The sequence below is a fragment of the Calidris pugnax genome, unplaced genomic scaffold, assembly GCF_001431845.1.
Source record: "Calidris pugnax isolate Ruff unplaced genomic scaffold, ASM143184v1 scaffold198, whole genome shotgun sequence".
Classification (NCBI taxonomy): Eukaryota; Metazoa; Chordata; class Aves; order Charadriiformes; family Scolopacidae; genus Calidris; species Calidris pugnax.
In genome coordinates, this window is record NW_015090925.1 from 1,265,452 (window position 1) to 1,292,161 (window position 26,710).

At 41.2% G+C, this 26,710-nt stretch overlaps 1 protein-coding gene across 1 annotated transcript; it reads right to left on the minus strand.

Moving 5' to 3' along the window:
* Positions 1-599: 599 nt before the first annotated feature.
* On the minus strand, positions 600-21,023 carry CYTH3 (cytohesin 3). Its single transcript, XM_014951410.1, has 12 exons — positions 20,907-21,023; positions 20,294-20,358; positions 19,796-19,862; positions 17,298-17,416; positions 13,811-13,891; positions 11,705-11,817; positions 10,714-10,862; positions 9,816-9,927; positions 4,954-5,030; positions 4,801-4,872; positions 4,519-4,673; positions 600-3,897 (listed from the first exon to the last, which is right to left on the minus strand). Exons 1-12 carry the CDS (start codon positions 21,021-21,023, stop codon positions 3,825-3,827), a joined length of 1,200 nt encoding a protein of 399 aa, XP_014806896.1. The 3' UTR covers positions 600-3,824.
* Positions 21,024-26,710: the final 5,687 nt, after the last annotated feature.

Consider the following 26,710-nt stretch of genomic DNA (forward strand, 5'->3'; position numbering starts at 1 on the left):
CGCCGTCAAGCCAAACCATAAGTGTACCCTGCGTAATGTTCCTATGGCAACGGTTATGTGACGTTACATAAAGTAACATGACAAAGAAACCACCTACCTCTCCTGTATCTGGCTTTTTTTTCCTCTTGTCCGCTGGCTCCAGGGTCTGGTGTCTGGGGAATAACCCCGGTGTGAAGGTACAGAAGGAGCATAAACACCCCAGTCGACATCCCCCTGAGCTGCCCCCTCAGCTAGTTCTAACTGGGGGGGTCTAATTAATTACCTGAGGAGCAGAGGTGCTGTTGTCCCTCCCCTACATTCAACAAACTCATGGAAGGGGACTGACAGAAAACACCTCCTTAATTAGGCCAGCTCAGGGGAAAGCTCAGACTTGACTGAAACCGTCCATCTTGCAGTTGAAGGTTTTTCTCTCTGAAAATGTAAACCTGGTTATTTACATCTGTGCTGAAAGGCAGGAAGAGCCATTTACTTACATGAACGGTTACAAGATGTGCCGTGGAACCAAACCTCGGGCTCTAACAGAAAAACCCAAACAAACCAACCCCCAAAAAATAACAGCAATTGCACGCATTCTTGGTAAATGAGGAGCTACACAATAGTATAGTTTCACACTTTATTTTTGATAAAATCTCCCGGTTTAAGCAACAGGTCTTAATGATAAATGAAAACATTAATATTGTAGTGGATTTACATAGAACATCACATTTTTAACAATGATTGATACAGAGTATTTGTCATGCAAATCACTTGTGTACACCAAGGAATACTTATATCAATACGTATCTGTACAGTATTTACATTTTATATTTAAACTCTAGCTAGAAACATTTTCCAAGAAAATATAGAAATGAAACTGGGAAGCCACAAGTCTTAATTTGTAGCATTTGGTCTACACCAGACCCAGCTTTTCCAGCAAGCATATCTACAGAGATACGTAATACATCTTAAAAATAGGCATTGTTTTTATATAGGAAGCATTATAAATGCTGCTCGGTTTACAAAGGTTCAGTTTTGTACCAGTTCAAAATGGTTCAAAATGTGAAGTGACATAGAGCTTATTTTGTCAGAACATTGTAAAATTTAAGTCAGTCCAGCTGAGCTTAAGCGTTAGCGCAGTTCCCCGGCCGCGCTGGCCCGGGGCCGCTGGCAGTGGCCAAAGGGCTGGTGGCTGCTGCGGCCCCACAGCCGGGGAGGAGCGGAGGAGCTGGCGGGGGCCGGCCCCGGGGAGGGAACCCCCGCGGCCCCCGGGACCCCCCGAGCCCCGCAGACTGCACCGGGCCACCCAGGGGCCACCCGAGCACCACCCCTGGACTCACAGCCCAGTAAGAAAAGGAAAGGTTGAGAGAGATTTTTCACCCTTGTGGATAGTACCTGATTTGGCCAAAATTTTCACAAGCCACTTTGTTTTACTGGCCTCGTGGCCAGTGGAAATTTTGGGCCAGTTTCACTCCCTGTTAATACTGTTATAAAGAACATTTGAAATCAAATATTATCACACACAAGAATGCTATTCCATTAGCTTTGGTAAATGAAATAGATATATTGAGCACCACAAATAGCTGTTTAAGATGTCGCATTTTAATGCTAAGAAATAATATATTTCCTGCTATAATATCCTCAGTTACATGTTACTCTAAATAATTATTTCTGCCGGATATAAGAACTTCAAACTAAATACAGCAAATGAACTCTCAAGGCATTTCCTTCATGCTTATGGGCAGACTTCCGCACCCGGCTAATAAATAGACTTTCCTGAAGGTGATATTTCAGAAGAAAAGAATTGACACAAAAGTGCTTCACGGCTTCTTAATGCTTTTGTCATCTCACATTTCTCCAGAAATACTTATCTGCTGCTTTTCCCCTTGACACTCCTCAGTACCATGGGTTCTGGCTGATGGCTATTTGTGTTACAGATCTCCTGGGCAAAGCTACACCCCATGGGCTGCCTGGGAACAACCGGCAGCTGGGGAACAGGAGACCCCAGCCCGGGGACGGCAGCGCTGCGATCACGCTGCTCTGCTAACACAGGACATACAGCTCCTTTCTGGAAAGAGTTTAAATGTGTTCCACTGGGCAGACACGTCCCCACACTGGTACAAGTTCAGGGACTCTACTCTTTTGGCTGAGTTTTACCCCCTGGAAAATGCTCGGATTTGAACACCCATCTGAGCAGAAGCAATTCTACACACTCTGGGGAAAATCCATGCTGCAGGAAAGTTTACTTTGTTCTTTTCCTCTAGGCCTTTTCTGCAAATGTGCAATAATGAAGCGGAGCATTCATGGGCTGACACCCCATGCACAACAAGGCAAAGCAGTGAGACAGGAACAACCCAACAGACTCTCCCTCATGGTTCAAGGGGATTTGGAACAGAGTAACTCAGTACATCAGTGTTTCCCACAGCACATCAAGATGCTTCAGGACACAACCAGCAGAAGTGCTTTGACAGAGCATTGGGTCTCCTCAGCCCTCAGGGCTCTGGTTCAATGAGTTTGTGAAAAACTGAGTACTAACAGAAGCAGCAGGGTTCAAAAAACCCCACTTTTTTCCCCCAGGGTGGAATTTGGGGCCCTTCCTTCAGAGCCGCGTGTGCACTGTCAATAGGAAAGCGCTGTAGTAGCTGCCAGAGCAGGTCAGGTGCTGCTGGAAGACTCTCAGCAGGACAGAAAGATCTTCCACAAACTACGAGACACATGCTTGTGGGGGAGTTTGGTTGCACTAGGGATCCACGTGTAAGATTTGGATTTTTTAAGTAAAAATAAGGATCTCTATTCATTTCTTCAATTTCAACTGCTGAAGCACAGATCTGAAAGATCACCTTTAAGAACACAATAGAAACACTGAACTTGTCTGTATGTCCAAAGTTTGTTATCAAGCACAGGACTGAATCCTGCTTGGTTAAACCCAGGGCTGCGTCTTACAGAAAGATTCCACCTTCCTGGCTTTTCCCTTTAAAAACATTAAATGCACGTGAAACTATTTGGGGGAGTTTCACAGGCAAACCCTGAACTCGTGCAAGCCCTGTCACCTTCCTCCTTCAGTAGCAACTTAGTGTTAACTAAACTACAACACACCTAAAACGTAAGAAGGATGTTACTCTATAAAAAGCAGATTAATGCAGTAACCAAAGCTCACCGCCCGCTGCGAGCGCGGGAGCAGGCAGGAACCAGCCAACGCCACCCCGGGTCTGTACCTGCTCTCACTGCCCACGGGAGCCTCTGCTGCTGGTTCCCCCTGTGTTTGGGGGCACCTCGGCCAAACCCTCCGGCGCCGCCTTTCCCAGAGGAAGAAAAGCTGTTTCCGTCCGGGCGGGAGCGCGAATCCTAAAGGAAAGCTGCGCTCGGCTGCTTGTTTCCTGCAAAACACACAGGACTTGAAAACTGAGACTGAGACTGCGGGGTTTCTGCTCACAGAAAAATTAAATACTGTTCTCCACTTCTGGTGCTGTGTTTTAGTGAGAGGTGAGAGTCTTCCAGACTCCTCCCTTTCTGGGAAAGGCGCTCAGGTAACAGATACCAACATTTTACTGGGAGCCTCCAACACCCAGGGAGCTGGAGCTGGAACTAACTGAAGTGAAAACAAGGCTTCCGTGGTTTTAGTTGCATTAAGTTCCAATATAACCATCCTCTGGGATTTGAAGCTCAGTTCAAATTATACACCAATAACTATTTACCCTGAAAGGTCTTGCCAAGTTTTTATGTCATAGTAAAGTGTATATATAACATTTACAGTTACTGTCTTCATTTAGTTTGTCCAATTTTTCCATTATCACCCAACTGTATGCTCATTTACAGGCCAATGTAGGTATGCGTGTTCTGATCATGTTCTATTTCTTATTTGCAATTCTTCGTTTCCTTGTTGCCAGCATATCATAGAAAGGGTCCCTGCTGATACTCGCTCTAGAAAAGAAAACAGGAATCAGTTTGGTTACAAATACCTGGTTTTGAAAACTAAACCTATTTTGCTCTCTCTTCTCTGTGGATGACCCCACACTCTTAATAAGATAATGGACGGTTGACTTCTAAACATCACAAATATTTCTTCAGAAAAAGATATTGTTCACCTGTGATTTGTTAAGAGTTCATACCTTCATCTTGACCTTTATTTATTTCTTTAAGCATGGGTCTGCTTTATAAACCTTCCAAGATAAAGTCAAGCTGTGAGTTAAAGCTGCACATGAACGTGCTTAATAATTAACTTTCACGATGTGTCTCATGTGAAGTAAGAATCTAATGAAATTAAAGGTGATTCACAGAAGGTTTTACATTTCCTTAGAAAAAAAACAAAAGGTAAAATCCCTATTTTCCTCCTTTGAGTGAGCAGCACTATTTCCTCAGGACCAGACAGGAACGGGAGACTCATGTCTTGATCCGTCACCCCCAAGTACCTCGTCATTAATCCTGGAGGACATTGCCACATCAGAATGCTTCAAACAAGTGAGAATAACAATTCTCTTAGTATCTTACTCCGAAAAGAGCCTACGCTTCTCTTCTGGAAGACATTTAAGACTTTAAACTCACTTGATGGATTTAATCCACTCTTCCTTTTCCTCCGGGGTGGGAGCAGATATTCTATACACCACGTGGTTGCCTTCCACCACCCGACCATCAGCTTCAGTTTTACAGGCTTTAATCACTTGACCTTTATGACTGGGGTTATAGAGCTCAAAGCAGTTCTTGAGGGTAGAAATGAAGAAACAAATTTAAAAAACAAACCAAAACTGATAAACATCTTCATTTAACACTACCTCTGAGTTCTACATGGTTTACTTCACATAAAAAAAATTTTTAAAAAAATCTTACTGGTTTTCTAGGGTCTTCCACTTCTCTTATGCTAAGATTTTCTAATGGAATAATTCCTCTAGGTTCTTTGTCCTAAAAAATTAGGAAAATATCACATCATTAACCACTTAAATACCTTGATTACCAATGAAGTTCACTGTAACGTGTACTCACCGTTGTGTATTCAAAGTAATAGAGGCAATTGTCAGTCAGAATAAACCATCTCCGCTTCCACGTTTTCACTCTTCCCCCTACAATAAAGGCATGGCTGCGTTACACCAGTGCTGCTGCCACCACTTCAGCAAGGGATAACAAGGAGTCATCTCGTTTTGCTTGGTTTTCAAAATACGGCTGAATCATAAATGGATGATGCACAGATGAGCTGAGGTTAAAGGAACACCTTCCTGTGACTCCTGCCCTGAGACCAAACTCCCAAGGAGCGCTAACGACGGGGTTGCCACAGAACAGCCATGAAAGCATAAAGCTGGAGACGCCTCCTCTCCCACGGGGAAGGCAGGCAGCACCAGCCAGAGCCCCCCCTGCCCAGGCCACCGCTGTCACCGCACCAGGAATGTCACACACAGCCCTCGGAAACGTACCCGGTGCCACCCGGCTCCGGGAACCACCAGCAAAACCAGCAACCTCCACAGCCTGGCTCCACAGGGATCACATGAAAGGCATCTTATCCCCTTCCTTCCACAGCACCCCTCCCCTTCCCGAGCACACGTCTTCAGAACCTCTTTCTACTTCCACATTTAGCATCAAGTGCTTAAGATGCTTATAGACATTATTAGCAGAACAAACACGATGTCACCAATAAGGAGCAAATCACATGCCGAAACCTGCCATTCTTAGTCACTTTTCATCATTTAGTATTTTAAGAACATGTTCTCTCTATGGGTCAATCTATCCCTGAGTACACCTGACGGAAGAAATGGCTACTGCTCCAATTTTTCCTGCATTAAGAGTTCAGACGACAGCAACCCCAGAGCTCCTAAGCCTTACACCCGCCAATGTCACACCACAGGAACAGTTCCTTTTAGAAAAAAAACAACATTGTCTCAGCTCCTTCAGCTGGTTTACTGCAAACGGCCATTTCAGAGCACACCTAGCACTCAACTACATTATTTGTTAAACTAATCTCCAGGCCAGGCAGTTGTAGTCAGGTGTCATTAATACACAGACTCAGTTCCACCGCAGTTATCTGACTCGGGGACCGTGTCACCACCTGTGCATCACCCATCCAGCAGCCGGTTCATCCCATTAACCCAACATTTCAAAGCAGTTGCATAAGAAGGTACCATTAATATACACAAGACCCCCAATTTAATCAGTCGTATAACAAAATCTAAGACATAAGCTTAATTTTTTAATAGTTTTGTTCTACTTGAGATTGCTGGGTTTTTGTTTTATTAAAGAAATCCAAATCATATTAAATTAAAGAGCAATTCCAGGAATATTATGAGCTCCCTTCATACCAGCCCATTCTCTGCACGTTGTACCCCCCTTCACCCGGTCCCGTGACCCACACCAGACCCCAGCAGGACACACTGCAGCGCCCAGTGCTCCCAGCAAACCTCGTGTTCCCACTACACGCACACAGATCTTAAGAACAACCCCATCTGCAAGCAGGTGTGGTGAAATCAGGCAGAACAGTGCGGGATGCAGAAGCCGTGACAGAATGGATGGCTTAGTGAGCTGAGACAGGGAGGGAAGAGCTGTGGTATGTGGTGCGACTGTGTGACAGACCTCAAACACAGCGCGGCAGAAACATTCCAACTGGCACGTCATCACCAGAAAAATTCCCCTCACCTTGACTAAGGGCTGGCGCAGGGATCAGGAAGTGTTTGGGCTGAGAACAGGAAGCTGGAGAACTTTATCCTGAGTCACCCTCAGAGCAATGACTGAGCAGCACCTAGTCACCGCTGCCAGGGCAGCCCCTGCTGCCGCCGAGGGCAGGGACCTCTTGCCACGTAACCCAGTGGCCACTGCCACGACTAAGTCACGTTCTGCTCTCTGAGGTGAGCATGAGTTAACATTTTTACAGTGCAAGAACACCACCAGGCTTTCAGGTAACAGGTAACACCAGCTGACGTCAAAGGGCAGGGCTTGGCCAGACACAGCAGGAACCCAGCTCAGCAGGAGAGAGGGCGAAGCCAGCAGGCTAAGAGGTCACTGTCACATGCACAGCATCTGGGTTTGGGGAGAAGCGACCTCCTCCTGGGGACAGAGCTGCTGGAATAAGCACCACCAGCTGGATGGGCCCGGACATGGAGCTCCTGGACACTCTCCAAATCCCAGTCTGACTCGGAGAAGAAATTAACGCGATTCTGTGTCTGGCTTGAATAATTTCTTCTCCCGTTTGGTGGAATAATGTCACAGTTTCCCCTTAACTAGATGAAAACATTATGCAAACCAAGCTATTTGCCAAGAGAATCTGGTTTCAGCACGGAAACGCCTCCCAGAGCAAAGGGATTGCAACTTGGGCATTAGGACAGAGGGCCCAGACAACAATTTCGAAACACCTTAAAGCGAATGGTAGAAAATTCCCTGGTCCCAACACCACTAATGACTCTGATGCAGAAAATCCAAAAGCTTGTAATGTCTCAGGCTGCTCTGAGCCAGGACTCATCAGCCTCAGAAGCTTTTGGATTCTGACTGTAGCATTCATTGCCATTACACCGGCAACACCTTCAAACGACGGCATACACCTTCAAACGACGTGGAACCGAACAACAGTTTAGGCTTACCAAGATAAAGATGTATATAGATGGCAGCAGCCCAATCTAGACAGCTAAAACCAGCGCTGCTCTCTGGCTCCAGGTTTGGCTCTGGGACAAAGTCCCCGCTGAACAAGCCGGAGCAGCGCACACCCCAGCAGCACTCTGCACTCCCCCAGAGCCTGGCTGCAGGGCTGGTGCTCCTCAGGACAGATGGATTTTACAATACACGAAAGTTTCAGGACGTCCATCTCCTGCCCAGAGGACAATCGAGACGGTGAGCTGGAATACTGAAGAGAGGGGCACAAGCAGGGAAGCGGGAAGAGCTGACTGTGAGAAACACCAGATACAAAATACTGTCTTGACAGGCTCAGGGTCTGCAAGTTGCCTTAGTTATATCTATAGTTTTATATAAAACTTCCTATTTTAACCTTTAAGTATTATCACAACGGAGCACTCAAACTCTCAGGCAGGAGTAGAGTCTCGTTCGCATTTCAACAATACCAAAACTTTTAATATCAGCGTCTTCCAGAACTGAAGGAAACCCTATCCATTTCTCAAGAGTTTCCCAACAGAAAGGGATGTAAACGTGCAAACAGTGTGGATTGAGACAGCACTCTCAACATACAACTTAAGCCTCCTGGCAAATAGGAAACTCAAGGGAGAGGAAAGAGAAAAAGAAAAAAAAATACTGCTGGGTTTCTTTCCGGTGAGTGCATCCGAAGCAGCAAACGTGCTTGTCTGTGCCAGCCCGTGTCTGCCGAGAAACACCCAGTCTTTCGCGGCAGCTTCGCCCTTTTACAGGCTGATTCACCAGAGGCTTCTGGACACCCTTCATTTCCCTAGGCAAATAACCCTCACGCCATGGGAGTGCTACGTGCAACACCCCCTGTTTCAAACACACTTTTACTGCTGGATTCCTGCACACTGTCTCCCTCCACACCGACACAACGGACCCGTGCCAGAGCCACACCGTGCAGGAGTACCTGGCAGCTCTCACTCACCTCCAGTCACCTTTTTGCTTCATTTTATTAGATCTCTTTTATGTCTTTTATTGACAGGTGCTTCCACAAGGGATGCTGTCACTGCCCTACATGCACTCAGGCTCCTGCTTGCGCTCTCAGTTTGTGCGTAAGTCGAGGGGAGCACTGGGCAAAGGAGACGCACACAACCTCTTCTCCAGAAAACACATTTTATCTACATCATCTCAAAAGCCTTTTCTATTGAGATAGCTATTGCCTCGTGCTACAAAATGGAGAGAAGCTGCAAAGTCATCTTTGACATTCTGCCAGCTGAGCCAACGCACATCAAAAAGCATTTATAAGTGCATAGTTCAAATGTAATCAATCAATGTAATCAATCCTTCAATAATCTAATATAATTGATGAACAAGTTACAAAATCACTCTGGAATTTCATTACAAGAGTAGTGACATGTTGTTTTCTCTCAGTAGAAATTATTTTTCCCTCGTTATGTTCTTTAGTGGATGAGAAAGGTATGCTGAATAGTCGTCTTTATTTTTCTGCGGTAGATGTAAACATTTTCTTCTTTAGCAGGACACTAACGCGTGAGCCAGACCCCGAGGTGCCAGCCTTTAGAGTACCACTGATGATATTGTTAGTGACACCGAGTGTAAAAGCAAAATGCTACCATAAATTTGATTTGAAAAAAAAAAAAAGAAAATAAAGACAATCAGGAGGAAGGATTAAGAAAATAAAAGAATGAGCAACTGAAGCAGAGGGGGCTGGAAAGCAATGAGATACGTACCTCCTAACGCAGAATAAGCAGAGACAGCCAGTCACAGAACAGAAAGGTGATAGGTCATAGGCCATAAGGAAAACAAGAAGGCACATTTAAACCACTCATTAAAAAATCATAGCCAAAACCAAACCAAGAGAAACTCACAAATAATATGGAAAAATAAAGACATACAAAAATAACTATTTGAAGGGAAATCCTTTTTTGTACACAGAAAACTGAGTTGAAGTATCACAGTTTTCTGAGATGACCTTATGGAGACTGAGCTGATATTTATCAGCCATAGCACGTGGTCATAGGGCTTTCCTTTTCGTGGATGAGTCTTTATTTCTCATGTATCAGAAATAAAACTCCGAAGTTTGAAACAAGACTGCTAATTTGGATACACAAAATAAGAAGTAACAACCTTCACACCTAAAGGTGTTACTTCCTTCAGTTGGGAAGTATTTTCCCATACTAATGGCATTGTTAATCCCGTTACCTTCAGGACAGGGAAGCAGCAAACACGCCAACAACCCCCACACACGCAGCAGCAGAACAACTGCCCTCAGAACTAACCTAATTTCAGCAGCCAACCTTCTCTGTCCGGATTAAAAAATGTATGCGTTAGATCATTTCCATCATCCTCGGGAATTTTAAACGGCTCATTCTTAATACTTTCATATAAATTCTGGAGGAATTAAAAAAAAAAAAGAGAAAAAGCTCGTTACTAAATGTTTAACAGAAAATGCAACCAGGATATCTTTACTGCTTCTCAGACTATTTGTATAAAAGGCATAAGAAATACTGTCCACAACATTCTAAACCATCCCATCTCAGTTTACTGCTTTGTTGTTTACTACTTTGATTAAGTTTGATTTTAAACCACTTTATCTATAAACAAGTGTCTCTTTTTACAGACTTTGTAAGCACTCCTAGCAAAGACATTCCTTCTTTAACTTCAGCATTTGGTATTTCAAAGGTTTGAGGCTCAGGTCTCATTTAGTACAAGTTTTGCCAAATAAAACTGTTCTCAGAAAATGGCCATCACACTGTCTTAGAGAAATAAGTATTTTTACTGGTATCTGAAGGGACAGGAGGAGGCTCCACATGTTACATGGAAAGAAATGACAAGCAGTAACAAAACAACAATTTTTACTATTTTTTCTGGCTTATCCAGAAATACTACTTTTTTTCATAAGAAGCCAATTCCACAAGAATTTTGCCATCAGCAAACTACTAAGAGAAATACAGAGTATTTTCTCTGGAATCTCCTTGCCTCAGCAAAAGACTAAACATGGGGAAAACTAGCCCCAAGCAGCTGTGAATATTAGAAACCGCTTCGTTTGGCTGCTCAGACGGTTATGCATGCTAGAAAACGTTCCTCCTTTCCCTCGACAAATTTGCCTGAGAACATGCTTCTGAGTTTCCTGTTGAAACCCCAAAGCAATGCCTAGTCTCACCCAGTCTAACTTACCCGCAGCAACTCTTCTGGAAGGTCTCCACCTTCATTAATTCCACGATTCATAGAAATAAATCTCTCTACTGACGGTTTATCGCGTACGTTGTGGTTGTGCAGGCTGGTATTTAACATAATGATGGCAAATGAAAGCACATAGCATGTATCTGAAATAAGATTTGAAATAAGATTTATCTTTCTTTGTGTGGTGACACAAACCTGTAAAATGAACATATAGCTCATCCTGACTGATAAAGACACAGAAACAGGTAGTCAAAAAATCCTAAACACTGTACACAAGAGTGAAGTCTCAAATCTTTCTTTAAACTGTTGAAATAATCCTAAGAAGAAAAAATATGTAACAATTCAAATTAAAAGCCAGCATGAGAACAACAGTACAAAAGAATACAAATTATTTTTTAAAGACTCTTTGAAATCATTGCTATCACACTAAATTAACATTTTGATTGAAACACTGCAGTGCTGTTGGGCAAAATGTTCTCTGCACACAGACTTTACCCAGCTCATATTGGTAGATCTTATAAGAGACTTGATCCTACATAAAGTACTTCCAAAGCTTTCTCCAAAGAGAAAGAACAGTCTCTTCAAAATAACCCTGGAACTGCAGTTAAACAGACTGAAAATGACATCAACTCCATTTCTTGGCATACGCGAGGTGGCTAGTACCACTGAATAATATCAAACGAAGGCAACAGAGATCTTATCATGCCTCTTGTCATGGTTATGATAATAGTAAATTCTCCCAGAATTCAAGTGCAAGATCCTGTGTAAGAAAAAGCAGGATGGAAATCTCTCTACTACACAGAGGAGAAACGTGTTGCATCTTCTAAGTTCTCAGAAATTTCTCATTCCACACATTATTTTATTCTGATCTTCCAAACTGGCCATTGTGTCCTTGCATCAGATGTAGAAGAACATATATGATCCATAAATAAATAAATATATATACACACACTCTTAAGAACTCCTATTGTTTGCTGTGACTAACCTGTAGACTGGAAGACTCCTGGGTTACAAAGACAATAGCGTGAAGCAAAAGCTTCCATCATACGATCAATTTTTTGAGCCTCTCCTGGGAGTCGGAAGCTCCACAGAAACTGCCTAGAGAAGGGAAGAATAGTTGTTAAGACTCACTCCGATATTTATATATTAAGCATGTATTACTAATAATCAGAAACAAACAAAAAAAAAAATCTGCAATGTCTATATAAAACATCCTAGAAATATGTTCTCAGTCTCTGAACATACAAGTCAGGAGCTACTATAAAAGCAACATGCACAGATGGCTAGCCCAGTAATTCAGCCAGCAACACTGCATGCTATCAGGCAAGATAATATGGCAGTTCATATTCTGAGACTCTCTTTTTCCAGACTAGTAAACAATTTTCTGTATGCATCCCATTTTTGCCATGAGAATGCTATTGGGAAACAATCAGTTCACTCCTCCCTGGGTTTTCCGGCTACTAACAGCAATAAAGACTCAGCTGACTTTACTTACAATGTAAAAAGACACATTAATAAAATATTTCTGGTAGGGGAGAGAAGCAAGGAAGACAAAAACACGTAACATCTTTACTCAAACTCCTCAAGCATTTTAAAAATAGCATCAAGAACAAGAAAAACCCCAGTGCCTCGAGAGGTGCTGCCTGTCTAGTGCAAGCTCACCCTACAAGAATCAGATCCAGATCTTAAAAATACAGACTCAGGCCATCACACCTCAGTAATTTTGTAATATATGCAGGAGATCTGTCCTCCTCTTTAGCAGCATGAACTGAAATACAGGTGAGTTTTTACTCTCATAATTTACTATTTGTACTTGTAGGTACGCTGGAATGCATACAGGACAGAAGTCTTCACAAATACACCTTTGGCACACCGTGGCATAAAAAGCTCCAATGAGTTTAATCCCTTATTCTTTTATTTCTTAGAAAAAGAATTATCTAAACCAGCAAAATTACATGCTCTGCCATGCAAAACAAGTTCTCGATATTCCCTGTACGCTGGGTGCCAACATAATAACCATTTATTCCTGTCTTCATCAGTGCTCAGTTCAGTGTCATGACAGTGTCACAGGCCACCTTTCGTTTGTCAGCTCTATATACTGTCTTTTACTCACCTCGGGCAAGGTTCCAACCCAGATCACGAATTTTGTAAGCTACCAAAATACAAACATTTAATAGTAGCAGCTGCTAAGAAAGAGTAAAGTCAAACCTAACATTAAATTGGGTAAGAGAGACAGGAATGTGAAGCCTCCCAGCCAAGCTTCAGCAGCCAGAGAACAGGCTTCCTTAGCTCCAGTTACTGGCACCACATCACTCAACCACAGCAGAGCTGCTCTGACCCCACAGCACGAGGCACCGCGCCAGGACAGAGATCACACGGACATTTCAATTTATCTGAGGTCAGGAGGGAGTCACATGTGGCAATGAAACTGGCAGAACGGTCTAAATCAACTTAATTTGCTAAATCTATTATGGATTTCCACCACGACGAGAAGGGACTTCGCAAGGTCACTGCATGCTCCTATCCCAGAGGAACCAAGTAAACTGCTCACTCAGCCAGAGAAAGAAGTATACTATGGTAGTACGCTTTCTTTACATGACAAGTGGGAAACTCTTAGGAAAGAAGGAGGAAACTACTTGATTCCAAATTTACCTCTTTGCAATTGAACACAATCACTGATTATGGTCAGTGGGATTCCCCCCTCCCTGTCCAGAGGAACAAGTTGAGGTGGAAGGCAAGGACAAAGACGACAGCAGCAACGAAAAGGATTTATTTGCTCAGGTTAGGGGTTTGCTTGTTTTTTACCTATCTCTTCAGATAACACAGATCTTCAAATGTCTGCATATGGCAGGCACACCAAAGAGTTATAGCTATGTTTTAGTAGTTTGTATTTGAAATAATTGAAAGTTTTCACCTAAGGCAGTGCAGGCACAGGCAACGGGATGGGGTAAGAGAGAGCTGTCTCTGCTCTCCCACAGGAAGGCCTACAAGGAGCCGCACGGCAGCTCTGACTAACAAATCACAGCGACTCCTATGAACGTGCAACTCCATAAAGGAAGCTCAGGTCAAAGAAAAGAAAGAATTTACTCACCTTAAGGCTTGTACAAGATTGAGATCAGCAAACTCATGGAGTTCAACAAAAGCCTGAAGAACTTTAATATTAAATTCATCTCTATGGAAGACAAAAATGGAAACAGACAGTTACAATTCTGACCTTTAAAGACTTGTCAGTTATCTCTATGTGCTGTGTACTCTTTGAGCCAGTACACTTGGACTGACTTTAGCACTGTTCGTATAAATGACCCAAAAATGGCCTGGCCTTCTTTGCTTCACGTTTATTGTTACTGCACCTGCCTTGGTACGGGATGATACCTGACAAATTTATCCAGGAAAAAGTCTTTTCCAGAGATTGTGTCATGAGCTCTTAAAGCAACGGTTAATGTAACATTAATTTCTTCAGCCAAACATCACATGAAAAACAAACTAACCCATGTCTGAGGGATGGAGCAGCTCTGGTGGGCACCAGGCATCCAGCCAGGGTCAACCCACCACAGCTAATGAACACAGAACTAATTGGATGCACAAAGTGTTGAGTCTGCACCATCACTGAGCTCACAGGCCAGAAGCGTAAAGGTTTATAATCTGCAGGGTGTGCTTTAAATACATCACCAAGACAGAATGCTGCACATCAGCCTCCACCCCACAACAGAGGTGTGTCCCCACCAAGAGCTACCGGCTGCCTTGCTGACTAATTGCAGGGTCACACTGACCTGCTACACTCACCACAAAGGCCTTACAACCAACTATTCATTCATGAGGGTGTCCCCATACTGTTTACAGAAAAACAATTACCTCTGTCAAGCAAAACAAAACAATTCTCCTGCAATTTAGTAAAGAACAACTCAACTGCATGACCGCTCCTCAGTGCAGTGAAATAAAGTGGCCTAACAGTATAATAAAAGACAGCGCTCAATAGAAGTACTTTGTTACTCAAAGCCAAATATTGATTTTGCTTGTATGTACAAAAAGCAGCAGTAATTCAGAACAAATATTAGCCTTCTACTTAATTTTTCCTCTTCTAGGTTTTAATGTAGGCTGGATTAACAGCGATACTTGTGCTGAGTACAGCTCCAAAGACACAAGCCAAATATCATGTAAGATCTAGGAAGCCACTTAAAAAAATAAGTAAGACTTACTCACATATAAAGAAATCTTAAATCTTTTACAGAATGTAATTAATCCCTTATTTATTGTACATTTTTATGTATTATCTCATTCCATTTTACCATTCACTTTTTTTCAGTTTGCTGAGTGCTGTAACACTATAGAAGTCAGTAATTTAAAATATATCTCTTTATGGCAGAATGTTATACAAATATTTCATTCTGCTGACTATCTTGGTCTCATCTTCAGCTATATTTAGCTAGAATAAAGAAGTAATTCCCGATGGGCCCCTGAGAGGGAGTGGCAAAGTAGAAGAGAATGTCCTCAGACTCCAAATGCCTTGATAAAAGACAGCACATAACTCAGTAAGAACTCGTCTACAATCTGCACTGCCACTTGCGCAGCACGAGTCACTTAATGGCCTGCGTCTGAGGTAGTCACAAAAGCAAAACTAGCAGCTTAGGACCACCTCAATTGTCACATTTTATCTTATCCCAGGGTATTTATTTTAACCCAGGACCTAAAGGCGTAATACATTGTTTTCCGATGAACAGGAATAAAAATTATTAGGATTCTAGGAAATTAATGTTGCAGTTCAGGGAGTATGATGAACCAATTCCCCATTCCAGACCTGACTACCTTGAAACATCCACACACATTCCTGAAAATCATATTGTCATCTCTTCACCTCCACCCCTCCTTACTAATTCATGTAAGTGGAGGAAAACAAAATAGAAATACAATTTGCTTTCCCATTACCATATTAATTATAACCTTCACAGAAATGAAGAAACATGCAAAAAACAGTTGAAGTAGACTGACTGGATACACTAAACAAAAGCTCCTTTTAAAGCAAAAAGTAATTTTAAATTTCTTTTTTACTCCAACTGCTCCTTAAAATGGATAGGTTTCTTCTGCCTTGTGGTAGAATAGTGAAAAGAAGTAACATACATGAAACTAACATCTCCTAAGATTTTATTATCCAGTTGATAGACTTATACAAAATTTCTTGATCAAATTTGCTATTCAGTATGACCACTACATTTGTCTGTATTTAAATCTTGAAAAATGCAGAAGATATAATTTCATATTTATCAGTGTACATGCTCAGTATTAAGGAAGGCTACTCTCTTTTCAGATTAGACCACAGTGCTGCCCAGCAGCATCCCTCCCAGGGATGCAAAAGAATGAGCCATAAATTTTTTAATTGTAAATGTGAACAGATATATACCCACACGAATATGACTGATGGCTCCAGTGGGCCTGGACATATTGGCAAGACCTTTCTGCACAAGTGCAGGGGTTTGGAAATAGGGCAAGAAAAACTGGACATATTTCAGAAGACAATCCCAAGGCAGAATGCAGCTATCAAAACCACACACAGACTCCTTTATACAAGCTTTGTGACAGTTTTGCCATTATGGACATTAGCATCTAAGTAATTTTAAAATACTGATTGCCCAAATATTCAAGAGAAACAACATAATGTTATAGTATAAAAAAAAATTGTTGAAATGTCTACATATACTGTACAGACATTTCATAGTGCAGATCTATTTTCAAAATACACATATTACACTGAAAACTTTAATTAAACCTACTGAAGAAGTCGGGAGGAAACTGCTGAGCACAAACTAAGCCACTGATGCTATGCACAGATTATGGGATCTGCCAGAACATATCACTATGGGAGCATATCCTAAATGAGTCAACTTTTAAACCTTCGTAACTGGCATCTGAACCAGAACATGTGCGAGCACGTAAGAACACCTAATTCTGCCTGTTCTTCACTTCTGCCTTTTTGGAAATGAATTCCTGGGTTGCGCAGCAATGGAAATAATTTGCATTTCGACTGTTTTGCAATAGTATGCATAAATATGCATGTTGCATGTTTACTGTGCTAGGACCGACAAAAGTCTGGTGCAGCTGCCCTTACTATTGCTAAGTCTGTGTGCAGAGAGAAAAAAACTAAAACCTGCTTATAACTATTGTCCCAGGAACTACCCATTTTAGTAAGTAACATCTTTACTATGCAGTGATTAGTGACTGTAAATCACTCCTTGTCCGGGCACAGTATCAAAAGTTACCGGAACTGATGCAATACAACTCTCAGACATTCCAAAAGCCTACGGTATTAAATTCTGCACTACAGCCAAATTTAAGGGTATTTTCTCAAAATAGTACATTACAATGAATTAAATATCATTCCACAATGTACCCATTTAAAAAGAACAACAAACTAACAGAAAAAACCTTATCACAACACTGTAGTAGTTTCACTTCTTGCTGCAGCTTTTACAGATGTCAGGAGCAGAGCCGTGCTCTCATGCAGCCTGTGAAGGGGAAGGGAACTACCAAGACCCATAAACACACTTTGTAAACTTGAAAACAAAGTCACAATATTTTTATTTTACCTTTCACCGAGGTAATCTCCAATTACCGTTTTATTTAATCCTTCTCCTTTATAAAGGAACTGTGCAATGTCTTCTGCAGTGTTCTGCAGGAGGTCATTTTCTATCAGAAACTGTATTCCCTAGGAAAAGCAATTCCAGAGGAAAAGGAATGTTATGTTTTCTTCCACAAGCATTTATGTAAATACCAGTCATAACATTTGATATTAATATACTGACACAGACATATACACAGCACATCAAGAATCACATTAGCCTACAGATTTCTTTTTTTTAAACGAAATGGTAAACAAATGGGTTTTAGTTAGATAGCGATATTTAGTACTGGTATAAAGATTAAAATGAGAACATATTTTTAAGGCTAGAAGTACTAGGCAGCAGTTTGAATCCCTCAACAACAGAAATATCAAATATTAATTGAATAATGATTCCAAGTTGCTCTTTGGAGTTAATGTGAGAGTTGGCCTGTTCAAAATATTGCATAATTGTCTGCAGAAACATTATCTGCAAAATCATATAATGAAGAGGTACATGGGAATAACTTAATTACCATCGTGACACATAAAGCATCTGTTATAACCTACAAACTGCAACCCAGTACATGAAGCCACTACTTGCAGCAGAAGTCATGGCTGAAGACACTGGAACCCGTTTAAAGAGCTTATGCTGACCCTGGGTTATCGGTGACTTGTGGTCGTGCTGGAACTAAACTACGCACGAGGACTCGAGCTGGACTATCCACACAGGGCTGTTCCCCAGCCACTCCAGCTTCTACCACGGAGCATCTACCAGAGCCCAAGAGCCTTACCCCATCCCTCAGGGGCACCGGAGCAGCCCTGGACTCCCACTTACTGGCCCTACATCAGGCAGGCTCCGGGGGTGCCCCAAGAGGCTTCCGCGCACTGGGGATGAAAGGAGACCAGGAGTTACGGAGGGTCCCGCGGGGGATGGAAGGGGCTGCACTCAGCAGGTCACGAGGAGACAGCGCTCTGTTCCCCACCACACACCTCCGAGACGTAGCTACTCCCGCGGGTTCGATAAAGCTGTCGGCAGCACGGCAGTGAGAAGTGGGAATGGCAGCTGTGTGTAACCTTAATGTCTTGCATTCCAAATACGCACAGAAGAGCTTAAGAAATTATTCAAAAATCTTTTCCAGTAGAGTATTTCATGATTTCAGAAATATTAGAAGCTTTCCGATTTTTGCAACTGGAATATAGTTCTTTTTTATTTCATTACAGCTGGGAAAACTTCCATTATTTTTTGACATAGCATAGGAGGCCCTGCAGTAACATTCAAAAAAGTAATCATCCTTCTGTTTGGTTGATTCTGGTTTTTTTAAACTGAAATTATTACCTGCCTGACAAAAAGAGTCAATCTTCTGACCTAACTTAAAGAAAATGAACTGTGATGTTGTAAGGCATGAAGCTTTAAAGAAAAAGAAAAAAAAAGTCTGGAATGCAATTCTCTCAAAACAATTTTATCATCATCTGAAAACTTAATTTCAACAACAGGCTGCTATTCTGACTCTAATAACTTAATATTTCTGTAAGTCATTTCAGAACAGAGCTGATTTCACTGCAAAGACTACATCTGTTTTATCTTGAAGGAGAAATAGCTGAGCTTTCCTCAAAAACGATCCCTACAAAGCTTATTTGATAACTATCTGTACAAGAAATTCATTTGACTGTGAAACAGAATGTTTTTTTCACCCCACACCAAGTTATTCAAAAAGCTTTCTCAGCCTCTGTCAGCCAACAGAGAACCTTCCTTCCCACAAACACCACGAGCAGAGGTTGCAGATTCCCTTGTCCGACCCCGGGCTGGATTATTCACTCGGTGTCATCAGACTGACCAGAGTTTTTTAAAAGTTGTACAAGTTACTGAAAAGGATAATGGACACGGCTAGAATCAGAAAACAAATTTCTGTGTGAAGAAGCAGATACTTTAACATACTACAAAAATCAATTTCATTTTCCTTTTTCTGGATTTTTTTTCCCCCTGTTGTTCTGGTTTTTTATTCTTAAGATGTTAAAGAACCAGAAGTCAAATAGACAGGAAAAGGAGTTTGTCTGGGACACCAACTCCAGCGTCTCGAATAAAGGGTAAAACAGGTCCCTCACTAAGAGCCTCACTAAGAACCAATCAAAATATTTTTAGAATGATATTGGACATATCACCATAGAACAGCTCTATCAGGTACAAATAACCTTTCTGCAAGCCAGCTCAATCAATACCTGGCATATTTGATTGTTGATAAGTAACCTCCATTATCAAAAAAGGTTTGCTGAAGTGAAGAAAGCACACGTGACTGGCACATGATAGACGACTGCTGCTAACTTAACCCTCTGCCCGGTGTGCTACAGGATGTGCAGTAAGTTCACAGGCCTTATTTGTAACAGGAATATTTTCTTAAGAAAACACAACTGTATTTATCACAGAGCATATTATAAGCAGGAACTTGACTCCTGACAAGTGGGGGGAAAAAAAAAAATATTCTCTACCTTCTTAGGGTCCATGTTGAATTTCTTCCTTCCCATGGCTATTTGCTTGTTTCTCTGTGTAGTTTTGCTACACATGGAGAAAAAGAAGAAACAACAAGCAGTTATCAGGTTCTCTTTTACAGAAACAACAAATTCTGCATGAGTGTCTTTTAATGTGCATTGTGGTTACTTTGTATTTTGTATTATATAAACAAGACATTCACCTTTTATAAGGGGGAAAATTACATTACTATTTTCAATTCTTTCAATTATACAGTCTCAGAGAACTGTATTATTACCAATTGGACAGTCTAAAATATTACATTTTATCCAACACATTCTCCATCCAAACGAATGACACACCTGAACTTATCCAGTCAGGCTTTACAGACTTGATAACAGACTGAATAAAGCTGATCCAATGTTCATTTAACACAATAAAGCTATTTTTATTTGCTATTCCTGGAAGGCCTGTTCCAAGGTCTCCCCGAATCATGTCCACATGTTCACGTTACTTACCTTTCTTCTACACTTGTCAGATTATCAATCTCTGTCATAACCTCGGCAATTTCAAATTTTAATCTCTGCCAAAAGAAGGAAGGACAATATGTTAACCTACATTAAAATACTTTTTGAAATCATCTATCATATATTAATACAATCAATTAGGTTTTATTTTCTATTATTTGCTACTCGCCTGCAGAAAAGTGATGAACATTATGGCTTCCTTCGTTATTTAGCTTAAATGTTCTACCACAACCAAGTAACTGTTAAACATGTGGATCCAAACCCACAGCACGTGCTCCCATCAGAGCACCATCACCAATTCCAGTATAAGGTTTCTTTACCCAGATTTCTCACTCACTCCGTATGCAAACCTGCTATTTGACAAGTTCTTGATCACACAAATCAAGTGTGCACACGTGCACGTTGCATTAGATCAATACAGAAGTTGACATGGTTAGAAGCACATAAATGATGTACAAATCCTATTCATTATTGGCACAATTTATCTTATGCCATCTATATGCTTTTAAAAACACTACCTGGAATTTGCACCTAGGTGTGCAGTTTACTGTAACTTTATCTACTGAAGGAGTCTTCTAAGTATCTTTACTGATAAATCAATTACCTCAATATCATCAATCAGTTCTTTTTTCCTGCGACGAATATTTAAAAGCTCTTCTCTTTCTTCTATGGAGAGGTCATCAGGCACTGAAATAGAGCAAAACGTACAGTCTTTTACCATTGGCAAACATACCTCACCACAGTAAACTGAACAAACCTGATTATGAAAAGTCAGTTTACATGAAACATGATGGAATTATTTTTTTTAGCTGGGATAATTTTCAGGAAGAAAACCCCAAACAAACAAAAACCAAACTCCAAACCTAATTTATTGGTATTCTACTTTATAAAATCCTAAATAATCAAATTAATATGGACAGAAACTAAAAGAAAGATAAAAGAGAGATAGAGAATCAAATAGAACTTCTTACTATATATTATGCAGTAAAATTTGGCTCTACAGCTTAATTGCCAAATTCAAGTCTGATATCATTGCCATTACTTCAGTAACAGACACAGTTCTTCCTGCAAATGAATTATGATTTACAAGACACCTGAACCATTCTATGATTCCATGGCTGCACTTCAGGGAAGGAAGTTTCTGTCCCAACAGCAGCACACAATACACGCTGTTCCTGTGTCACACACACCTGTAACAGGCTGCGACAACAGCAGCACAAGCAGAGGCTTTGAACAGGAGACTGTTAAAGACACATTTGAAACACGGCCTCTGTTCAAATATTAATAATGAAATATATTTATTATTTTCAACATCCAGTGGTTAAGTTCCTTTCTTTTTAGGATTCAAATCATAACAAAATCCAAATGGCAAGAGACCTTGTTAGACATGAAGTAATTATGGCAAATGATCTCACTTAGCTACTCCAGATACAAACATGATTAAATTACTTTCAGTTTAGGAAATGGCAGCCTTCTGTTGAACAAACACCAGACTTCAGTGTGTTTACCTGCTTTTTCCCTTCATCTCATCAGAAACTCACCCACTACTAAAAACTCCTTCCACGCAAATACCCATAAGATTCAAACCTTATCAATACATGTGTCTACACTGCATCTTTGTCTTACATGTACACCCTAAGATCTTAAACCATCCAAACTCAAGAGATTTTATGACTATACACACACTATATTCATACACACAATAGAAACATGCCTACCAGCTAACTGAAGACTGACAGTAAAAAAAAAAATTAAGACTGTTACCCAATGTTGAGTATTAAAAAGGCAAACTGTGTATCACCAATCACTCTCTTAGCTAGGAAGTACACTCAAGTATCCTTTAAAGAACTCAAATAGAAAATAATCGTTAAGCATTAAATGTGTAGAATTCACAGATGGTGCTTGATTATTCTTCAAGTTAAGAAAATCTCTGGACTAGGTGCTATCACTAACCCTTCCCACAGCAGAGAGTGAGTGGTACTGCAGTTCCTTCTTCCTTACGCTACCACACAGTGAAAGCTCCTTGGGACAGGTCTGGATTATCTAGAACAAGGGAAATTGCTATTTGGAATCAACACAGATTGTGACAGTTTTCTATGCTTGAGCAACCCACCAAAGAAAATAAACAATACCCCTCAATCCTTCTCCTACAGGACCCAAAGGCTGTCTGCTGTATTCTTCCCTTTCCTCTGATCACAGCCGCAGCAGAGACAACCCTCACAGTACAATTAATGATGCTGTTAGACAAAAAGGAAATGCACTAAATGGAGTCAGACTGCCTTCTGCATTAGGAAACAACAGCCAGTGTCTATCTGCCAGACGTAAAACAAGAAAAGTCTGCTGGAAAAGAAGATTCTGCACTTGGAGAGCACACAGAAGACAGCACTTAGAGAAAACTGCACATTAATGCAACATCTTTAAATAACAGTATTAATATCAGAGCCAAAACGATTCCAGTATCTTTTGGTAAGAATAAAAGAATCGGAGTCCAACTGAGCGTGGGCTACAGTACTGCTCAGCTCCCAGCACTACTGGTGCAGCCAATATTTTCCTGCTGCTCCCACCACCCGCATGGAGCGGGAATGACTAGTCAGGAAGACACTGTCCTGTCCTCGCCATAAACTGGCACGTTTGCAAGATACTGGAGATGTTTGCCTTATTCTCACCCTTCTCTTGATTGTACATCTTCAGTGCCTCCCTTCTCTCATGCTGATGAGAAAGCGTATCAATGGGGAAATGAACTCGCCAAAAAAAGGTACTTAGAGTATATATGGCATTTCAGCCTGCACCCCCAGGAGCTGAAGGTGCCCACGCCAGGAGGCTACATCACTTTATGCCTACTGTCTCTACTGTTTTGATTCTCTGTCTTAAAGCAAAATTTAACAATATTCCTCAATTTCAATAAAGGTTTTTGAAATATTAACATTGAAGGATGTGCCTACCTTACCTGAAAGGAAAGAAAGAATGGAAGATAATCAACTGCAGCTAAAAAGAAAAAGAAGAAAAAGAAACCCCAAAACCAAAACAACCACCCCCTCAAAAACACCCCAAAACCCCCAAAAATAGACCCACTAACACAAAAGGGCACCCACCATTAGTTAAACCTTTTCCTTTACAAGTAAGGATCTACTCTGTGTTTTTCACGTTACTTTTTGCTTTTCATTGATCCTCAATGATTCAAAACCCCCTAGAAAACATGAAACCCCTACATCCTGCTTCTAAACAGACACGCTATTTCCTCATGGGCAGACTCCAGTGGCAATCAGTCCTTCTAATCCAGCCAGAGGTGCCTCACACAACCACAGCAAGAGCCTGAAAATAATTTTCTTTAGAAAGCAAACCCGCAGAGCTGTGGTGCCAAGGTGTTCTTAGAAAATGGAATAAGCACTTTGAATTTCCAGTTTGAAAAGAAAAAATACTCATTTTATTTATTCAAAAGATTTGAAAACCACAGTTGAAATGTTTGGTATCAAGGCTGACATTAGACTCATGGCAAGCGGGGAGATCAAAAACAGCCAAAAAATAACAACACTGCATTAAAACATCCTTCCAATAATAAGCAAATATTGCAGATAGGTGATGAGTGAGGATCTGCCCTGGCAAGACCCCTTCCATACGCCACTTTGACTTCAGCAGCTAGAACACTTCTGCTCACATAGTCCTCCACACCAAAGCTCCCGGAGCACGGTTGTGCTCTGACCCTAAGATCTTAAACCATCCAAACTCAAGAGATTTTATGACTATACACACACTATATTCATACACACAATAGAAACATGCCTACCAGCTAACTGAAGACTGACAGTAAAAAAAAAAATTAAGACTGTTACCCAATGTTGAGTATTAAAAAGGCAAACTGTGTATCACCAATCACTCTCTTAGCTAGGAAGTACACTCAAGTATCCTTTAAAGAACTCAAATAGAAAATAATCGTTAAGCATTAAATGTGTAGAATTCACAGATGGTGCTTGATTATTCTTCAAGTTAAGAAAATCTCTGGACTAGGTGCTATCACTAACCCTTCCCACAGCAGAGAGTGAGTGGTACTGCAGTTCCTTCTTCCTTACGCTACCACACAGTGAAAGCTCCTTGGGACAGGTCTGGATTATCTAGAACAAGGGAAATTGCTATTTGGAATCAACACAGATTGTGACAGTTTTCTATGCTTGAGCAACCCACCAAAGAAAATAAACAATACCCCTCAATCCTTCTCCTACAGGACCCAAAGGCTGTCTGCTGTATTCTTCCCTTTCCTCTGATCACAGCCGCAGCAGAGACAACCCTCACAGTACAATTAATGATGCTGTTAGACAAAAAGGAAATGCACTAAATGGAGTCAGACTGCCTTCTGCATTAGGAAACAACAGCCAGTGTCTATCTGCCAGACGTAAAACAAGAAAAGTCTGCTGGAAAAGAAGATTCTGCACTTGGAGAGCACACAGAAGACAGCACTTAGAGAAAACTGCACATTAATGCAACATCTTTAAATAACAGTATTAATATCAGAGCCAAAACGATTCCAGTATCTTTTGGTAAGAATAAAAGAATCGGAGTCCAACTGAGCGTGGGCTACAGTACTGCTCAGCTCCCAGCACTACTGGTGCAGCCAATATTTTCCTGCTGCTCCCACCACCCGCATGGAGCGGGAATGACTAGTCAGGAAGACACTGTCCTGTCCTCGCCATAAACTGGCACGTTTGCAAGATACTGGAGATGTTTGCCTTATTCTCACCCTTCTCTTGATTGTACATCTTCAGTGCCTCCCTTCTCTCATGCTGATGAGAAAGCGTATCAATGGGGAAATGAACTCGCCAAAAAAAGGTACTTAGAGTATATATGGCATTTCAGCCTGCACCCCCAGGAGCTGAAGGTGCCCACGCCAGGAGGCTACATCACTTTATGCCTACTGTCTCTACTGTTTTGATTCTCTGTCTTAAAGCAAAATTTAACAATATTCCTCAATTTCAATAAAGGTTTTTGAAATATTAACATTGAAGGATGTGCCTACCTTACCTGAAAGGAAAGAAAGAATGGAAGATAATCAACTGCAGCTAAAAAGAAAAAGAAGAAAAAGAAACCCCAAAACCAAAACAACCACCCCCTCAAAAACACCCCAAAACCCCCAAAAATAGACCCACTAACACAAAAGGGCACCCACCATTAGTTAAACCTTTTCCTTTACAAGTAAGGATCTACTCTGTGTTTTTCACGTTACTTTTTGCTTTTCATTGATCCTCAATGATTCAAAACCCCCTAGAAAACATGAAACCCCTACATCCTGCTTCTAAACAGACACGCTATTTCCTCATGGGCAGACTCCAGTGGCAATCAGTCCTTCTAATCCAGCCAGAGGTGCCTCACACAACCACAGCAAGAGCCTGAAAATAATTTTCTTTAGAAAGCAAACCCGCAGAGCTGTGGTGCCAAGGTGTTCTTAGAAAATGGAATAAGCACTTTGAATTTCCAGTTTGAAAAGAAAAAATACTCATTTTATTTATTCAAAAGATTTGAAAACCACAGTTGAAATGTTTGGTATCAAGGCTGACATTAGACTCATGGCAAGCGGGGAGATCAAAAACAGCCAAAAAATAACAACACTGCATTAAAACATCCTTCCAATAATAAGCAAATATTGCAGATAGGTGATGAGTGAGGATCTGCCCTGGCAAGACCCCTTCCATACGCCACTTTGACTTCAGCAGCTAGAACACTTCTGCTCACATAGTCCTCCACACCAAAGCTCCCGGAGCACGGTTGTGCTCTGCAAGACCAAACTTCTAGCTGTCCTCTCTGAGCCACTTTCTATCTTTCACCAATTCTAAACACAAAGCAGACAGGATGGGAGGAGTTAGCGTGAACATTTAAATACCAAAAAAGAACAAAAGAATTTCAGAGTAGTGAACAAGCTGCATTTGCAGCATGCTTTCATACCACCTCCTAATCTTGAGATAAAGACAATGTACTAATGTAAGTCGTTTGTGTGAAAACCTTTTAGCTTACAGGGAGATCATTTCCTTTTACTGAAACTTCACAGTTTCAACTACTGCTAAATAGAAAGTCAATAAACCTACTAATTTTTAATTAAGAAGAACAAATCGTTAAAATCATCAATTATATTCTTGGCCAAGCAGTAAGAGACAAAACCACACCACCATATATGTTGCTACTAATATTACTCCTATTACCACCAGAAAGAAAAAAAAATAATTAATGTATTCCAACTGGCCTCTCTCTGTTCAATTACTGTAACTGACCTGAATGTCCTTAAATGAATTTCCTGCAAACAAGCACTTACTGGAATACACACTTTAATATAGGTAATAAATGTGTAAGAAAAACAAACACAAACCCAACTGTAGCTTGCTACAGAAGTCAGTGATGTCACTTTGTGAAATGATTTCCACACAT

What these genes read in the sequence shown, in the direction of transcription:
- CYTH3 (XM_014951410.1), bottom strand. Translation starts at nt 21,023, where the DNA reads ATGGTAAAAGACTGTACGTTTTGCTCTATTTCAGTGCCTGATGACCTC. An exon ending in TCAACATGGACCCTAAGAAG is followed by an intron (nt 17,417 to 19,795) that starts GTAGAGAATATT and finishes TGCTTTTCCTAG; the next exon opens with GGAATACAGTTTCTGATAGA. An exon ending in AGGTTGGCTGCTGAAATTAG is followed by an intron (nt 5,031 to 9,815) that starts GTTAGTTCTGAG and finishes CCTTTATTGTAG; the next exon opens with GGGGAAGAGTGAAAACGTGG.